The 17210-nt window shown below is 46.4% G+C and overlaps 2 protein-coding genes across 5 annotated transcripts in view; both read right to left on the reverse strand.

The window, feature by feature from the left end:
• The window catches only part of Nhej1 (non-homologous end joining factor 1), a 106108-nt gene extending 98498 nt beyond the window's left edge, over positions 1 to 7610 (reverse strand). Inside the window, exons 1-3 of one of the 2 annotated variants that reach the window (XM_090354392.1) lie at positions 7538 to 7610; positions 4479 to 4655; positions 3280 to 3492 (exon numbers count right to left, since the gene is read on the reverse strand). In XM_090354392.1, coding sequence (XP_090210518.1) covers positions 3280 to 3492; positions 4479 to 4655 — 390 coding nt within the window. In that variant the 5' untranslated portion in view covers positions 7538 to 7610. Of the gene's footprint in view, positions 1 to 3279; positions 3493 to 4478; positions 4656 to 7195; positions 7350 to 7537 lie in introns of those variants that run through there. The other variant, XM_090354393.1, reaches the window with a different exon arrangement.
• A 654-nt stretch (positions 7611 to 8264) lies between these two features.
• Slc23a3 (solute carrier family 23 member 3) lies at positions 8265 to 16373 on the reverse strand. 3 transcript variants are annotated; one of them, XM_090354839.1, is made up of 12 exons: positions 15239 to 16373; positions 14936 to 15093; positions 14734 to 14831; positions 14469 to 14542; positions 14085 to 14266; positions 13659 to 13782; positions 13405 to 13519; positions 12056 to 12309; positions 11466 to 11571; positions 11034 to 11201; positions 9129 to 9224; positions 8265 to 9038 (listed from the first exon to the last, which is right to left on the reverse strand). In XM_090354839.1, the coding sequence occupies exons 1-12, from the start codon at positions 15602 to 15604 to the stop codon at positions 8749 to 8751; spliced, it is 2031 nt and encodes a 676-aa protein (XP_090210965.1). In that variant the 5' UTR covers positions 15605 to 16373; the 3' UTR covers positions 8265 to 8748. The 3 variants fall into 3 exon arrangements, with proteins under 3 accessions (XP_090210965.1, XP_090210966.1, XP_090210967.1); XM_090354840.1 differs by lacking the exon at positions 14936 to 15093 and having other exon boundaries at positions 14734 to 14815; XM_090354841.1 differs by having other exon boundaries at positions 14734 to 15093.
• Between the last annotated feature and the right edge of the window lie 837 nt (positions 16374 to 17210).

A 17210-nucleotide genomic window follows, 5' to 3' on the forward strand; every position in this document is an offset into this window, starting at 1 on the left:
GTGGCAGAGTGCCTGCCTAGCATGCACGAAGGCACAGGTTCAATTCCTCAGTACCAAACACATAGAAAAAAGCCAGAAGTGGTACTGTGGCTCAAGTGGTAGAGCACTAGCCTTGAGAAAACCCAAAGACAGTGCTCAGGCCCTGAGTTCAAGCCCCAGGACTGGCAAAAAAAAAAGTGATCTTAATAAACCACCAGTTGAGCAGGGTGCTGGTGGCTCATGCTGATAATGGTAGCCTCTCAGGAGGCTCAAATCTGAGGATCTCGGTTCAAAGCAGCCTGGCAACTAACGTCCATGAGACTCTTATCTCCATTTAACCCTAGAAGACTGGAAGTGGCGCTGTGGCTCAAGGGGTAGAGTGCTAGCCTTGAGCTGAAGAGCTCAGGGACAGCACCCAAATCCAGAATTCAAGCCCCATGACCAACAAAAAAATAAATAAATAAAATAATGAAACAAAAATAAATTACAAGTTGAATTTATTTTTTAAAATGCAACTCTTGTCTTCTCTTGTCTTACATTTTTCAATGAGTTATGATTGGGCCTAATTCTAAACTCATTGGAATTTTTTTGCCAGTCTTGGGCTTGGACTTAGGGCCTAGCACTGTCCTTGGGATTTCTCAAGGCTAGAGCTCTACCACTTGAGCCACAGCACCACATCTGGCTTTTTCTATGTATGTGATACCGAGGAATTGAACCTAGGTCTTCATGCATGCTAGGTAAGCACTCTACCATTAGGCCAAATTCCCAGCCCCTCATTAGAATCCTTTTAAGACCTGGCAGCTACGTACTTCATTTTTTTTCATGCTCTGAGACATCATCTACACTCATCTCTATAACTCCTGCCTAAAATGATTTTAAACTCTTTATTTTTTCCAATTAGGTCCTACTCATCATCAAAATTTATCTTAGAACTCTCTCTTCAAGGAGGTTTTCTAGCCGAATGCTGGTGGCACATACCTATAATCCTAGCTACACAGAAACCTGAGATCTGAGGATCACAGTTCAAAGCCAGCTCAAACACTAAAATCCATGAGACTCTTATCTCCAATTAACCACCAGAAAATCCAAATGATGCTTTGCTTCAAATGATAGAGCACTAGCCTTGAGCTGAAGAGCTCAGGAACAGTGCCCAACTGACTAAAAAGAAAAGAGGTTTCTTCTGATCCTCAGGCTTTTCTGGGCCTATCTCAGTGAAAGAACTGACCACAGTTTATCTTTCTCTTCTCTAATTATAAACTCCAAAAAGAGGCTATATTACTTCAAGTCAGTATACTAATAATGCACTCAGAGACATCCATATACAATAATGAAACACATATGTTCATAAATGTTGACTGAATTAAGGAGTAAAACCACTCAATAAAGTAAGGAAATTTAAGCTGCTCCTTTTGCAAGGAAAAGATAAATCAGTCAAGAATCCTCTTTGTAACTGGGTGGTGGTGACTCACACCTATAATTCCAGCCTAGAGGCTGGGATCTGAGGATCATAGTTCAAAGTCAGCCTGGGCAAGAAAGTCTATTATTTTTTTTTGCCAGTCCTGGGGCTTGAACTCAGGGCCTGGGCACTGTCCTTGAACACTTATTGCCCAAGGCTAGCAATCTTCCACCTGAGCCCTTTGCCATTTATGACTTTTTCTGTGTATGTGGTATAGAGGGATCAAACCCAGGGCTTTGTGCAAGCTAGGAGAGCACTCTACAACTAGGCCAAACATCCAGCTCCTATGAAAATCTTCTCTCCAATTAATCCCAAAAAGACGAGAAGTAGTGATATGGCTCAAAGTGGGAGAGTGCTAACCCTGAGCAAAAAGAGCTCACAGACAGTGTCCAGGCTCTGAGTTCAAGCCCCATGACAAACAACAACAAAAAAATCTTTGGTGTTAGGTAGCTATAGTCTTAGCTACTCAGGAGGCTGAGATCTGGCAGATAAACTTATAGACTAAACTGATAAAAATGATAGAGCAAAAAGCTGGAAATGGTGGTGTAGCTCAAGTAGTAAATGCCAGAAGTATGCAAAAAAAAAAAAAAAAGCCAAGTGAAAAAGCCGGAAGTGGTGCTGAGGCTCAAGTGGTAGAGCTCTAGCCTTGAGGAAAGCCCAAAGACAGTGTGCAGAGCCTGAGTTCAGTCCCCAGGACTGGCAAAAAAAAAAAAAAGCCAAGTGAGAGTTTGAGGCCCTAAGGTTCCAGCCCCAGTATCAGTAAGAAAAGAATTAAGAATCTTTAATGTAAATCATGAACTGGTCACTCACACCTCTAATCTTAGTAACTTGAGAGGTTGAAATCATGAGAATTGTGAGCCTAGGCATATACGTGAGACTTCTTTTCAACCAACAGCTAGATACTATGGCTCAGGAATACTGAGGAAGTTGAGATCAGGAGCTTAAGTTTCAAAGCCAGATCATTTTGTGTGTGTGTGTGTGTGATGGGACTTGAACTCTGGGCCTGGGCGCTGACCCGGAGCTCTTCAGCTCTAAGCTACCGCCCTACTCCTTGAGCCTCATCCCCACTTCCTGTTTTCCAGTGGTTAATTGGAGATAAGAGTCTCACAGTCTTTAGTGCCTAGGCTGGCATTGAACCTTGATTTTCAGATCTCAGCCTCTTGAGTAGCTAGGATTACAGGTGTGAGCCACCATGTCTGGCTAAAGCCAGCCCATTTTGAAATAATCCATCTCAATACATTAAATGGTTGGACACAATGGGACATCCTAGTGACAAAGGGAAGCACATAAGGAAGACATAGTCCAAGCTGGCCCAGGAGTAAAGTAAGACCAAATCTTAAAAATAACCAATCCAGGCCAGGAGTTTGGCCTAGTGGTAGAGTGTTTGCCTAGCATGCACAAAGACCTGGGTTCGATTCCTCGGTACCACGTTCGCAGAAAAAAAGCCAGAAGTGATGCTGAGGCTCAAGTGGTAGAGTGCTATCCTTGAGAAAGTCCAAGGACAGTGCTCAGGCCCTGAGCTCAAGCCCAGGACTAGCAAAAAATAAATAAATAAATAACCAATCCAAAAAAGGGAACTTCGGCCGGGAGTTTGGCCTAGTGGTAGAGTCGGTACCACATACATAGAAAAAAGCCAGAAGTGGTGCTGTGGCTCAAGAGTTCTAGCCTTGAGAAAGCCCAAGGACAGTGCTCAGGCCCTGAGCTCAAGGCCCAGAACTGGCACAAAAAAAGGGGGGAGGAGGGTCGTTGTGGGGGGGGGAGGTAACTGTTAGCTCAACTATTAAAGGACCTACCTAACTGGCAACAGGCATCCACATCTGGACCCATGTTTGAAATGTACTTACCAAGGAAGGACTAGCCTGAATACAGTGGAAATGCCAGTAGAAGGGAAGACCTGAGAGCTCACTCCGCACCCGCAGAATCAGTGCCTCTGCTACACGATCACAGGAGAAGGTAGCTTCACCAGGGTGAGCAGCATCTTTCAACAATGGGCGGAGTAGATCATCCAAATGACAAAGAAAAGCCTCAGGAGGCGCAGTCAGACGCTTGTTCAGCTCCTGAAGAGACAGCAGTTGCACACAGGGAGAATGCAAAAGAGAAACGGCAACAGCCAGTAGGGGCCCTTGTTAACGTGAAGACAAAGGGAATGAAGAAAAGGAGAAAGAAGGTTAAACAGACAACACTAAAAGAGAGCAAGAAAAAAGAAGAGTGAGGGAGATTAACTGGCATATGCAACACTTTGCCTTTGCCAAGATCAAATTACAGAAAGCCTGTATAGATCATATAATATAGACGGCACTGTGCATTATCATGCATTCTCTCTCTCTCTCTCTCTCTCTCTCTCTCTCTCTGTCTCTCTCTCTCTCTCTTTCTCTCTCTCTCTCCTCTCTTACACACACACACACACACCTACTGCTACAGGTAAACACACAGGACATGACAGGTTGAATATTTCTCGTCTGAAATACTTGGAACAAGACATGTTTCAGACTGCAGATGTTTGGATTTGGGATTACATATCCATAGATTTTTACCAGTTTAGTGATCCTAATCTAAAATCCCAAATGCTCCAAAATCCAAAACTTTTTGATTAGCAGCACTCAAAAAGGTTCACAGTTTGGAGTTTTGATTAGCAATACACAACTCTATATGTCTTAACCAAATGCAGGTTTCCTTGTCAACCTGGAAGTGACTATACTAGTTGGTGTCCTCTGACGTTCACCAGGAAGGAATCATGATTGGCCAGTGGATCAAGCGTACAATCCTCGCTCCTTAAGAGCTTGAGATCACAGTTTAAAGCCAGATGGCCAGAGAACTCTGTGAGACTCTTATCTCCAACTAAGCAACAAAAAGCTGGAAGTAGAACTGTGGTTCAAGTGATATCGTGCTAGCCTTGAGTGAAAATGACAAGGGATAGTACCCAGGCACTGGTACATACATATGTGTACACACACACACACACACACACACACACACACACACACACACACAGATCATATCACATCTCCCATCAGCTCACAGTAATATTTCTCTTCACATTTACCTTGGCTCGCTGGCTGACCACACTAGAGTCCACTTGCTCATGCCACACCTGTTGAAGATCTGAAACCAGCAATGCATATCCTTTCTTGGTGATATAAGCCTTGGCTAAGAGGGAGTTCTCAGCAAGCTGTAGCCACGCCCATGGCTGCATCAACAGGCCTTGCTCCAGCTCATCCATCTGTAGGAAAAGTCCTAATTTAGCATAGTGACTTCAGGGTAGGTAGAGTGAGAACTCTATGCAGGCCACTCTTTACCAACTTACATCAACCTTCCTGGATAAAATAGAAGTCATGGTTTATATTTTCTCGTTTATATAGCCAGCTGAGCAACAACTATACTACCTCTTGGTTACTTAAAATGTATTTAGAATGTTTTTCCACATTAAGTTCCTAGAAAGTAGAAAAATATTTCTTTTCCACAGTGTAAAGATTTAGAATATAAAGCTGGTCACAGTGGCTTATACCTGTAATCCTAGCTACTCACGAGGCTGAGACTTAAAGGACCTGAGACTCAAAGGACCTGAGACTCTTATCTTAAATTGACCTCTAGAAAACGAGAAGTGGGGCTTGGCTCAAGGGTAGGGTGGTGGCCTTGAGCTGAAGAGCTCAGGTATAGCACCCAGGCCAAATTCAAGCCCTGTGACTCACAAAAAAAAAAAAAAAAAAAAAAAAAAAAAAAAAAAAAAAATTAGCATATAACAATGTGGAAACACAAAGTCTTCTTACTGAATCCTTACTACAGCCTTAATAAATCTCTCTTGTTTTCTCTCGCTCTCTCTCTTTCTCTCTCTCTCTCTCTCTGAGATCAGGACTTGAACTCGTTATCTGATAATGAGACACACACCCCACCCAATCCTAATAAATATATCAATGCTATTCTTTCCCAGGACTTTCAAAAGAGAAATATAGTTCTTCTCTTACAAAACACTCTAAATCAACAATATTCAGGGCAGAAAATTCAAATTATTTGAAGCAAAGCTTTGGAAGCTCTCAGCAAAACATAAGAAAAAAAATAAGGACCAGGAATGTGGCCTAGCGGTAGAGTTGCTTGCCTAGCATCCATGAAGACCCAGTTTGATTCCTCAGTACCACATACATAGAAAAAGCTGGGAGTGGTACTATGGCTTAAGTGGTAGAGCTCTAGTCTTGAGAAAGCCCAAGAACAGGGCTCAGGCCCAGAGTCCAAGCCCCAGGACTGGCAAAAAAAAAAAAAAAAAAGCAAGCTGGGTACGGTGGCTCTCCCCTATAACCCTAGCTACTCAGGAGGCTAAGATCTGGGGATCGCGGGTTAAAGCCAGCCCAGGCACTAAAGAGCCTAAGACTCTCATTTCCAATTAATCAGGCAAAAATGGGAAGAGGGGCTGTGGCTCAGGGGTACGGTGGTAACCTTGAGCTGAAGAGCTCAGAGACAGCACCCAGGTCCAGGGGTAGGGCAGTAGCCTGGAGCTGAAGAGCTCAGGAACAGTGCCAGGCCCAGTGTTCAAGCCCCATCACCCAAAAAAAAAAAGTGGAGTGTGAGCCCCTGAGTTCAACCTCTGTATCAGGAAAAAGATTAAAAAAGGAATGCAACTTCATTCATTTTTTTCCTGTCTATAGATACAAAGTAAAGGCAAGTACCAGGAAGTGAAACTTGGAACACATTAATAATAATAATAATAATAATAATAATAATGTCCTTGTTAATTCTAATGTCTGATTAAAAGTCACTTTCAATTTAGTTTAAATCTTTCTGAGTTTTCCAACTGTGGCTTGTAACATTACTTAATTTGTCCTTTAAATGTCCGATTGAAATCTATTTAGTCAACATCATGGTATTTTAGTCTCATACAGACTGTATACATGACAGAGGTCCTATGAGATCATATGTCTTAGTGACATCACTGCCATCCTATTGAACATATGTACGGTATGGTGTTGACACAATGATGAAAGCGCCTAACAATGCAGTTCCTAAAACACTCCATCTCAAGGGACACATGGTGGTTATTTGAAGCAGCCTCACAACCTGTATTTGGAAATGGTATTTCCATCCCATTTCCCATGCGCTGTTCCAACAGGGCAAAGTGGTTTGGGAATGACTGGGCTGATTCTCACTGGGCAAGAGCTCCATATTGTCAAAGATCACAGATGCAAATAAAGCTGCCAAGCCCTTAGTTTCCCCTAAAGGAATTTCTTTATGCTAAGAGTCGCCAAAATTGGGTTTGTCATCCTAGCTACTCCTTTTATTAAGTCCAGAAGGCCAGAATTCTCAAGCTGATGGTTTTTGTTCCTTTTGGGGAAGGAAAGAACTTAAAGTGTGGCTAGGGACAATTGGTCCTATGACACAATCTGACACATTCAACACCAGATCCAGGCTGGCCCATCCAGAGTTTGAGGTCTCTGCTGAAGGCACCGCTAGCTGGGTTTCACCTACAGGACTGGGGGGGGGGGGAGTGAAGAGGGGGGGAACTGTGAGTCTGAGGTCTAAAGCATATTCCCCATTTAGTGCTCTTGTATGAGAGAGGTGGAAAAGTTAACAGCCAGGTGGGGTAGGGGACGAGGGGGAACCTCGGGCCACCTCCACCCCTCTGCGGGCGGGGGAGGGGAGAAGAGGGGAGGGGGACTCGGAGCAGTTCCTCCAACACTCTGCAGAGGGCGGCAGGGCTCTAGGGCCCATCTAGGTCGGGCCACGCCCTGTCCCCTGGGAGTGTCAAAAACGGCCCCACCGCAGGAGCGCTACCTGGCGTCCTGGTCTCCTCCACCAGGCTGTCTGCTTTCCCCTTTCTACAGCACGGGCCGTACTGAGACACGGCTCCAGGCCCCTCAAGAGGTAACAAAGCCAATCCCACACCCGGCAGCCGACTAAGACTGACTTCCACCAAAGCCCAGCAAACGCCACTGAGACGCCGGAGGCCGGCTGCGCACGCGCGGCCCCTCCCACTCACGGAGACCTGCCCGAAGTCCCGGCTGCGCGCGCGCTCCCTTCTGGGAGAAAGCCCGCGAAGGGCCCACCCCGCCAATCAACCCTTTGGCGCACAGCCGTGCCCAGACCCTAGGCCCGGCTGGAGCCGATCCCACCTACCGTCAGCGGCCGGCGAAGTGCCCACCCTCCTTGCAGCAGGCTTGGCCCTCCCGCGCAAACTGAAAGGCCTAGAATGGAGACTGGTCCCCCCCCACCCCACATGCAGGGAGGCGGGGCTTGAGGTGGGGGCGGGGCCTAGGCTGGTAGGGGCGGGGCCTCGGTTGGCGAGGGCGGTGCTTGGAGCCCAGGGAGCGCCCAGAGCCTGGCAGGGTGCTGGGTATCAGAGAAACTTCAAGGGCTGGAATTAGTATAGAAGTGAGGGGTAGTGGCGTGTCTAAGAGTCACTCCGGCGAGAAGAAGGAATGCTGGACGAAATACAGAACAAGGTCACTTGAGATAGGATTTTGTCACTCCAAGCTCTTCCTTCCCCTATCCGTCTAGTTTGTTTTTGTAATAACTGGATTGCACTAATCTCTGAGGTCCTCACCCTTACTGAGATTGTTAAAGAGCAAAGTCTTTCTTCAGGTCTTATAGTCTGAACTCATCCTTTACCTCCTCTGCCTCATTCCTCCTCCCATACACTCAAGTACTCATGATTCCTCAGTACTGAGCAACATGAAATCTCACAGCTCATTACTTTGTACAACTCATGTTTTTTGTAAAAGCTAGATTCTTGGGGCTGAATAATTCTCCCCATCTGCTTTCCAAAATTCAAGGTCACCCTCCCCACTGCTGCTTTCATATAGCCTTTCCCACTGCCGCAATCAGAATGAATTATTCCTCCCTCTTTGTGCCCACACATTACTTCCATCTTTATTACAAATTGCCTTCTGCTTTACATTTTGGTTAATAATTATAGGTCTTTTAAAATCCTAAATGCCTGGAGAGGGCAGGGACCCTATCATATCCACATTTGTGGCTTCAGGACTTTGAACAGAGAGGACACTCAATAAATATTTCAGTGAATGCTAAGGAGCAAGTGTTATTGATATAATTCAGAGGCAAAAATCTTGTTTACGCATTCATTCATACATTCATTCATGGTCCACTTAACCACGGCCCTTGCTGTCCAGTGGTTAGATCTAACTAAGGAAAGGAAAGGCAACCCATCCTGTTGGGAAATGAGACCTCTAAGTGTGCCCATAGTACATGTACACACAATCACACTCCCTCCATCATTCAGAAGGAAGCAGAGCCTGGACACTTCCTCTCAATCCTGCCAGGACTTAAAGCTAAATTAATGAGGGCAGAAATAGTAACCCTAGTAACTATTAGACCCTAGGTCCTTCTCTGCTAGATGCAGGGGGTAATTCCTCAAAGCCAGGCAACAAGTCTGTTGCCTCTCCTGGTTCAGTAGGACCTCCTTCCTCATCCCCCACGTCTTCAGTCATTGGGCAGAAGCATCGGAGGAATGGGAGGATGCAGGAACATAGATTTTGAATGGTGAAAGGAAGCCCATACTCTTGAGCAGCCTTCTCCCTGTACTTCTGAGACACTCCAGCCTTTTCAGCAGTGAAAGAAATTGGCAGTCCTCGACTTAGGCCTCGCTCAAGCCGCGTGCCTGAAAAAATAATGGTTGGTTAAGATCATTGCCCCTCTAGGGAGTGATGACTGCTACTCTTCAGTCTGCTAGGGTTTGGCCTCAACTTACCAGAAATGGTGTTCTCTAAAAGGAAACCCAGAAGTCCTGCTAGGAAGATTGGCTCTGCCAGCAAAGAGCGTAATAACACATCCAAGGGACTCCAGCCTAAAAGGGGTTGGGGCAAGAATTCTAACATTAGAGAGGCCAGGAGTTTGGCCTAGTGGAAGAGTGCTTGCCTAGTATGCACGAAGACCCGGGTTGTATTCCTTGGTACCACATACATAGAAAAAAGCCCAAAGTGGTGCTGTGGCTCAAGTGGTAGAACTCTAGCCTTGAGAAAGCCCAAGGGCAGGGGCCAGGAATTTGGCCTAATGGTAGAGTACTTCGCCTAGCATGCACGAAGACTCAGGTTCGATTCCTCAGTACCACATACATAGAGAAAAGCCAGAAGTGGTGCTAAGGCTCAAGGGGTAGAGCTCTGGCCTTGAGAAAGTCCAACGACAGTGTTCAGGCCCTGAGCTCAAGCCCAGGACTGGCAAAAAAAAAAAAAAAAAAAAGCCCAAGGGCAGTGCTCAGGCCCTGAGTACAAGCCCCAGAACTTGCAAAAAAAAAAAATTCTAATGTTAGAATTCTAATGTTGTCGAAGCCAAGGAGTCTTAACCTTCTAGAGCTAAACTCAAGTCTTGAACTAAGAATGGATCTTTTTGAACTATTCTACCTACCTTATCCTTTGTCCATCTGTTCTGTGCACATCTTACATTAAGGTCTTTCCCATAAAATCTCTGCTCAACACGTTATTTTCTGTGCTTCCACACATCCTCCAGATAGGCTTTGACTGTTCTAGGCTTCCTTTTTCTGGAAAGTATGGTATTAAAAACCCAACAATATTTCTTACCTTTTACCTCCTATTCTATAGCCTCTTTCACTCAACCTTAGTACTACTGAAATTTTGGACCAAACAATTCCTTGCTGTGAAGAGCTGTCCTTTGTGTTGTAGGATATGTAGTAACATCTTTCTATGTCTGAAATACCAATAGCAATCTTCCCTTCCTCCATCTGTAGAAGTAAAAACTGTCCCCAGACATTGCCAAATCAGGGGTAAAAAAATCACTTGCAGTTGAAAACCACTGCACTAGAAAAAACTAAGCTATTCGTTTCTCTCAGGCCATAGCCTATGACTTCCTACTTCAATATCTATGATGGTGCTTCCATCAAAAATGACTTTATAGGGCCTGGAGTGTGGCCTAGTGGTAGAGTGCTTGCCTAGCATGCATAAAGCCCTGGGTTCCATTCCTCAGAACCACATACACAAAAGCTGGAAGTAGTGCTGTGGCTCAAGTGGTAGAGCACTAACCTTGACAAAGTTCAAGGACAGTGCTTAGATCCTGAGTTCAAGCCCCAGGACTGGAAAAAAAAATGTGACTTTATCCTCCCCAAGTATGTTTAAATTTTTCCATCCTTCAAGACTAGGTAGATGCTACTTGATCATTTCAAATGAAGCACCATAACCTTAAGCTAAACTTTTCTTGTTATTTTCTCTTTTACTAACCAAGAGGTATCTTTATATCCCCAATAGTCAGGATAATGCTTAATAAATAATTGTTAAAATGAGTAGATGATCTGGGCAGAGTGGTTCAGGCCTGTAATTTTAGCTATACAGGAGTCTGAGATCTGAGGATCGAGGTTCAAAGCCAGCCTGGGAACTAAAGAATGTGAGACTCTTATCTCCAATTAATCACTAGAAAAGGAGAAGTGGGGCTGTGGCTCAAGGGGTAGGTGGTAGCCTTGAGCTGAAGAGCTCAGGGACAATGCCCAGGCCCAGAGTTCAAGCCCCATGACCCACAAAAAAAAAGAGTAGATGGGTTTTTTTTTTAGCCTACATCCCATAATAAGGTATATGGCCAGAAGTCCAAGCATCCTGAAACCTCAATTGGGCTACTGACAAATTCCTCCTTCCCTGTCCACTGCACCTACCTGTGTTAAGTGGGACTGGGGCTTCCCGGAGCCACCTCGGTACCAGTAGAGCCATGAAGATGGAAAAGCCCACAATGAAGACATTCCGCCCAGAGTCAATGTCAGCCAGGTGGAAGCTGGAGAATCCAGCAGACAGAACTACAGCCTGGGTCACTCCCAGAACACCACCTGTCCATACAGAAGAAATCAAGGGAGTAGGGAAGAGAGTGCAGGGTACTTCAGGGCAGGCCAGTTGTGATGGGGAAGAGATAACCAAAAGGTTTGTGATTCTGCAAGAAGTCCAGTCAAGAAGCCAAGATGTTAGGCTGAGAAATGGAGGACCAGCTGACAAATGTTCTAATCTTCTCATTCAGGAGGCTATTTAGAAAGAAAAGGTACCTCCCCTGGAGTTGGGCCATTCTAGGGGTTAACTGTTTCAGTACACGTACTTACCAAGAACAGGCAATGGGATGCCGGTGAGGAGCTGAGCCAGCCCTGGGGAAAGCCCAAGTCCCATGCAGAGTAACCCCACCACATAGGCCACTCGCCGAGACCCAGCCTGTGTGAAGAAAAACCTAGAAAACAGCCTGTCCTTCAGCTGTACCAAGTCTTTGCCTCCCTTGCTCTTCATTATGTGGATACCAACTTGTGTTACCCTTCTGGAAGTATCCTGACTACCACACTAAAGGCTCCTTCTTTGCTCAGCCAATATTCCTCTGCTTTGTTGTCTGAATAGCACTTATCACTCTGTGAAGTTATCTTCCATGTTTTTCTCTTCTCCCTTGGTGAAGTCCCCACTGAAGGAGGGCTTTATCTGACTTACCCTTCCCTGGAACTCCAGCCTTTAGCAAAGCAACTGATACACTTGATGTGGTGTTGATTAAGAACTCTCCTGCTCACTTCCTGCCCCTTGCCACTTCTAAGCACTTCTCTAAGTGAGATCCTAGGTGTGGACTGCCTAACTGGGGATTGGGTAAAGCTGGCAACCACTCAATACGAGTTCCTTTTCCAAAATCTCCAGTTCTCCACCCATGTCCACATACCTGGAAAAGACTCACTGTGCCCACATTAGGGAAGCTGGATGCAGTGCCCATGGGGCTTCCCAGAAGCCCAGCCAATATACTGCCCAGGCCCTCCAGACTCAGCCCTCGATTGCAGGCATGTGGTGGTGGAGGAGGAAAATGCAGTAGCTGGCCACACAGGGCATAGCAGCCCAGGGAGCTGGTGGAGGCTGCTAAAGCCATGGAGATGCCTGCTGCCAAAGCCCTGGGTGTCAACAAAGGCCAGTCCCACTCATCTGGAGAGGAAAGAAGCCACCTTGAGGCCAGGCTCAAGCTTGGGGTATCTCTCTGTCTCTAAAAACTATGCCACAAGAATCCCAGATGTCCCAATGACTTAGAAACCACTAAACTCTAAAGGAAAGACCCATTGCTTCACCACGGTTTACGAGGTCTTCTCTCACCAGCCTCATTTCCCACTATACTCTGTCTTTACTCACTCCAAACACACTAGCTTTCTTTTTAGGACCTGGATTTTCTGTCTTCCTGGCTACTCTGGGGTTTTTGCATATGCTCTTTCTCCTACCTAGGATGCTTCTCTGTCCTGACTTCTGTTCAATTTCTGCTCTATGCACATCCATCAAAAATATCTTTCCCAGCCTCCCTGATGATGCCAAGTTCCTCACTGCTGGCTTTCATCAGTTGTGGATCTACTATAACAGTAATTTCTTTTTGATTTTCTGTTAGTTGTGGGACTTGAACTCTGGGCCTGGGTGCTGTCTTTGAGCTCTTCAGCTCATGGCTACCACCCTACCCCTTGAGCCACAGCGCCACTTCCAGTTTTCTGGTGGTTAATTGGAGATAAGAGTCTCACAGACTTTAGTGCTGGGGCTGGCTTTGAACCTCAATCCTCAGATCTCAACCCCTTTAGTAGCTGGGATTACAGGTATGAGCCATGGCACCTGGTTAATACAATAGCAATTTCAAGTTCAATCCTGTGCCTGCTATGGTTATCACTTTTCTCCTCCCATATACTAGCACATAATTAGCATTGAATAGAACCTTATTAAACTGAGGAGTGAAAGGCTGGGCTTGCAGCTCAATAGCAGCATGCTTGCTTAGCATGCACAAGGTCCTAGGTTGATCTCTACAACAGTGATATAAAGGCAATCTTTCGGTATAGATTCCCCAATTGAAGTGCCCATGAGAATTGGCAATAGAAATGTATAAACTGTATCAGGAGTGAGCAGAGGAACTGGCCAAAACTTCAGATGTCTCTTTAACACTGACCCAAATAAAATCTTTGTCAACTTCTGAGGTTGACATTTCCTCTTGAGTTCAAAGAAATGGATCCCTTGATCTGAACAAGAGAGTGGGATTAGAAAAAAACTTACCTGGGTGAGGTAGCCAAAACCATGGTGCTTTGGTGGGAGCAGAAAGCTTCAGCGGGGGAGAGTTAAGATCCAGAAAGGCAGCCATGATCCACACACAGGCCACAGGGAGCAGTACCTGAGGGCAAGACTAAGATGGAAAAGAGCCCCTTCCCTAAACCTTCTGAGCCAGGTTTGGTGGGATAGACAGAAACCCAAAACTAGGGGACGGAGGGAGCAGGTTGGCTCTTCTTTCAACGGCCCAGCTTCCCACATACCGTGAGGAGCCGGAAGGCAGGGATATGAACGTGAGTTGAAGAGGCTGAAGCTGGCTTCCAAGGCCACAGGGGTACCTTGCAGGAACCCAGGTGCTGAGAACAGACCACCATGATCAGGATCAGCCTAGGAGAGAGAAAAAGGAGCTTTGGAGGCCCAGAGGCAGCAGAATCCTGAGCGATGGACCGGGAATTATTGCAGAATACCATACAAAGGGTCCCAGAGAAGGAACTTCCCATGGAAGGAGTAAGAAGCCACCCTGGGAGACAGCAAGGAACAGTGTGAATGCTGGGAGAACAGATGAATCAAGGGAAGTCCTCAAATTCCTAATCTCAAAAGTGTCCCTGTCCAGATGGTTGCCAACTCTCATCAGCCAGCAGTGCTGTCTGTCCCATGACATCATCCCACACCCTTCAAGACTCACGTACAGCAAGGCCAGGCCCCAGTGAGCGGAGCAGAACTGTGCCACCTCCCTGTGGACAGACAGTCCTGCCACAACCAGGCTGGGAGCCAACACCAGGGGTCCACAGTAGAGGAACACACGGCCAGGCACCCCCAGCAGCCCTAGTGCGCACTGCAGCAGCCCAGACACAACTACTGCCCCCGACACCTAGTAAAAGAGAGGAGAGGATGAGAGAAAATTTGCTGCTCAGTTAAATGGCTCTGAGCCTGGACTTCCTAACTAAATTCAGGGATACATCTGTTATCCAGACAACCTCCCTCACAGCCTCTTGGTGTTTACACAATGGAAACAAGAGTCTCCCAAGCCTGGACCACCCAAGCCCACTTACTTCCCTTCTTCAAGTACTTACCTCACGAAGAGAAGTATTCCAAAGCTCCACACCATGGCAGCCAGGCAACCTGCACAAGTGTAGTGAGAGGGAGGCTGGGAGGTGTTTGGGGAACAGAGAGGAGAAAGATAAATGGGATGTTCTAACTCATACCTGGCAAGATCCCTATAGTGCCTGGAAGTCGTACCACTGCCCAACCACAATCCTGGACTCTAGCCCCCCCCCACACACACACACAGGTGCACCCAGCGCCTCCCTAGCTTGCCTTGCCCTCGTCTGTACTCACTGTTCCCAGGAGTATGGATAGCCATAGGTAATTTCTGTGTGGTCAACACCAGAGCAGGAATAAGGAACTCAAAGGATGGAACCTGGACAAGAGGCAGCCTGTAGAAACAGCAGCCCCAGCAGTTCTGGAAATGTGTGGCAGCCAGTAGTTTCTTCTCCTCCTGGGACCCTCCCCCTCTCCAGATGGTGGGGGGTTCCCTCACCTGCTGCCTATCCAAGTTTGCAGGATGGTAGCTATACCACATGAAAAGAAACTGGAGGCCAGGAGCTGAGCAGGTGAGTAAGAGAGCCCTCCTGGGGACAGACTGTGAAGCAGAAGCAGATGGGAGGCACAAAGCAGAGAAGCCAGGACCAGGAAATGCTGCAAGTAGAGAAATGGTGAAGGAAAGGCCCCAGAAATAGGTGAAAGTACTTATTTCTAGAGTTAACGGCGTACGGACTCCTTCCAACCCCCACCTCCACCCCCCGCTTCAGCCAGCACCAGCTTCTGCACCTCTACCTCCTACCTGCAGAGCCAGAAGGCAGCTGAGGCCCCAGGTTGGAGGTCCCCATCGAGAGGCCCAAGAGTGAGAGGAGGGGCTCTGGGGAGCAGGCAGCAATGATGGCCGGGGAGCCAGGGCATTTTGGGAGCCCAAGGAAAGGAGTGGGATGGGATGGAGAGGTGATCTTTTCATGCTGCCCTGCCTTTGCTGTGTCTGGCTGCCTTGGACTAGAAGAATTAAATAAAGGAAAAAAGAGGTCAGAGTTTGGGTGAAGTTAGCTGCCTGGAATGGGGAAGGGGTGGGAGTGTCAATGAAGCGGAGCGAAGGATTGAGGGTTTGGGGACAGGACATAGCCCTTTCACCTTTGCTCAGCTCTTGTGCAAATTCCATCAGCCATTAACTGAGGAGCTGAGTTCTGGACCCCACCCCCAAGGATCTTCATCCAAACCCCATTACTAGACCAGGATCTGGAAAGTAGGAGGATTGAGGAAGAAACCTACCAGCATATCATAGAGACATTTTGCATATCATTCCTTCCCACCACCATCATATCAAACCCACAATTCTCAGCACTTCCAGAATGGGCAATGGGCAGCAAAATGAAATTATGTCCTACATTCCCCATGATAGCAATGACAACTCTGTATGTTTATGATAATTCAAAAGAAAATTTATATATATATATTTTGTCAATATGTAAGTTTAGGCACAAATAAATCAGAGGACAATGTATCCACATAAAGAACCACTGTAGATGTGACAGTTAAATACTGGTGTCTGATAATGACACTTTATTTTGCCAGTCCTGAAGTTGAACTCAGGGCCTAAGCATTGTCCTTGAGCTTTCTCAAGGCTAGTACTCTACCACTGGTGCCACAGCACCACTTCCAGCATTTTCTGTGTATGCGGTACACAGAGGGAATCTAACGGAGGGCTCCATGCATGCTAGGCAAGCACTCTACCACTAAGTCACACTCCTGGCCCTGATAATGACACTTTATTAGCAACTCATATGACCCAAGAAGTACTGATTCTGATGAATTAGTTTTCCAAGATGGTGAACAAGCTCTTGATAAAATGATAAACAAAAAAAAGTATTGCTTTAGTATACATGATTGTGTATTCCTGGCAGATTGAAAGAGAAAGGAGAGAGAGAGAGAGAGAGAGAGGGGGGGGGGGAGAGAGATAGGGAGGGAGACGGGAGGGAGGGAGGGAGGGAGGGAGGGAAGGAGGGAGGGAAGGAATCCTGTTGCTGGTGGATCCTGCCTGCAATCCTGGCTGCTCAAGAGGCTGAGATCTGAGGATAATGATCAGAAGTCAGTCTGGGCAGGAAAGTCTGTGAGATTCCAATTAACCACCAAAAAGTAAGAAGTGGCGCAGTGGCTCAAGTGGCAGAGTTCCAGTCTTCAGCTAAACAAAGATAAGGGACATGGCTCAGGCTGAGTTCAAGCCCCAATACATGCACAAAGCTGTAAAAAGTGCAAAAAGTGAGTTCGTATCTGCATGCTAAGTGGTGATGATGACAAAACAGAGGAACTCACAGGCTACTCAGAGCAAGACTTTCTGCTTCTAAAAAATCTACAATGTATGGCTGGGAGTTTGGCCTAGTGGTAGAGTGCTTGCCTAGCATGCTCGAAGACCCGGGTTCAATTCCTCAGTACCACATACATAGAAAAAAAAAGCCGGAAATGGTGCTGAGGCTCAAGTGGTAGAGCTCTAACTTTGAGAAAGTCCAAGGATAGTGCTCAGACCCTGAGTTCAAGCCCAGGACTGGAAAAAAAAAAAAAAAAAAACTACAATGTAAGGCTCAGATACACAGGTGTTTTACATACATGATGATCAGCTAGTCATTCAAAACTTGTCTTGTGAATTCTTCATAGTAAGGAAAGTTTTGAGCATTTTAGGATATCTAGCATCCTGTTCTTGCTTGAATAAACAAATGTCAGGCGCATACCCACACCCACCCCAAGTCCTGCAACAACCAAAAAATGTCCCA

Source organism: Megascapheus bottae, chromosome 21 (genome assembly GCF_031878675.1).
Source record: "Megascapheus bottae isolate mThoBot1 chromosome 21, mThoBot2.hap1, whole genome shotgun sequence".
Classification (NCBI taxonomy): domain Eukaryota; kingdom Metazoa; phylum Chordata; class Mammalia; order Rodentia; family Geomyidae; genus Megascapheus; species Megascapheus bottae.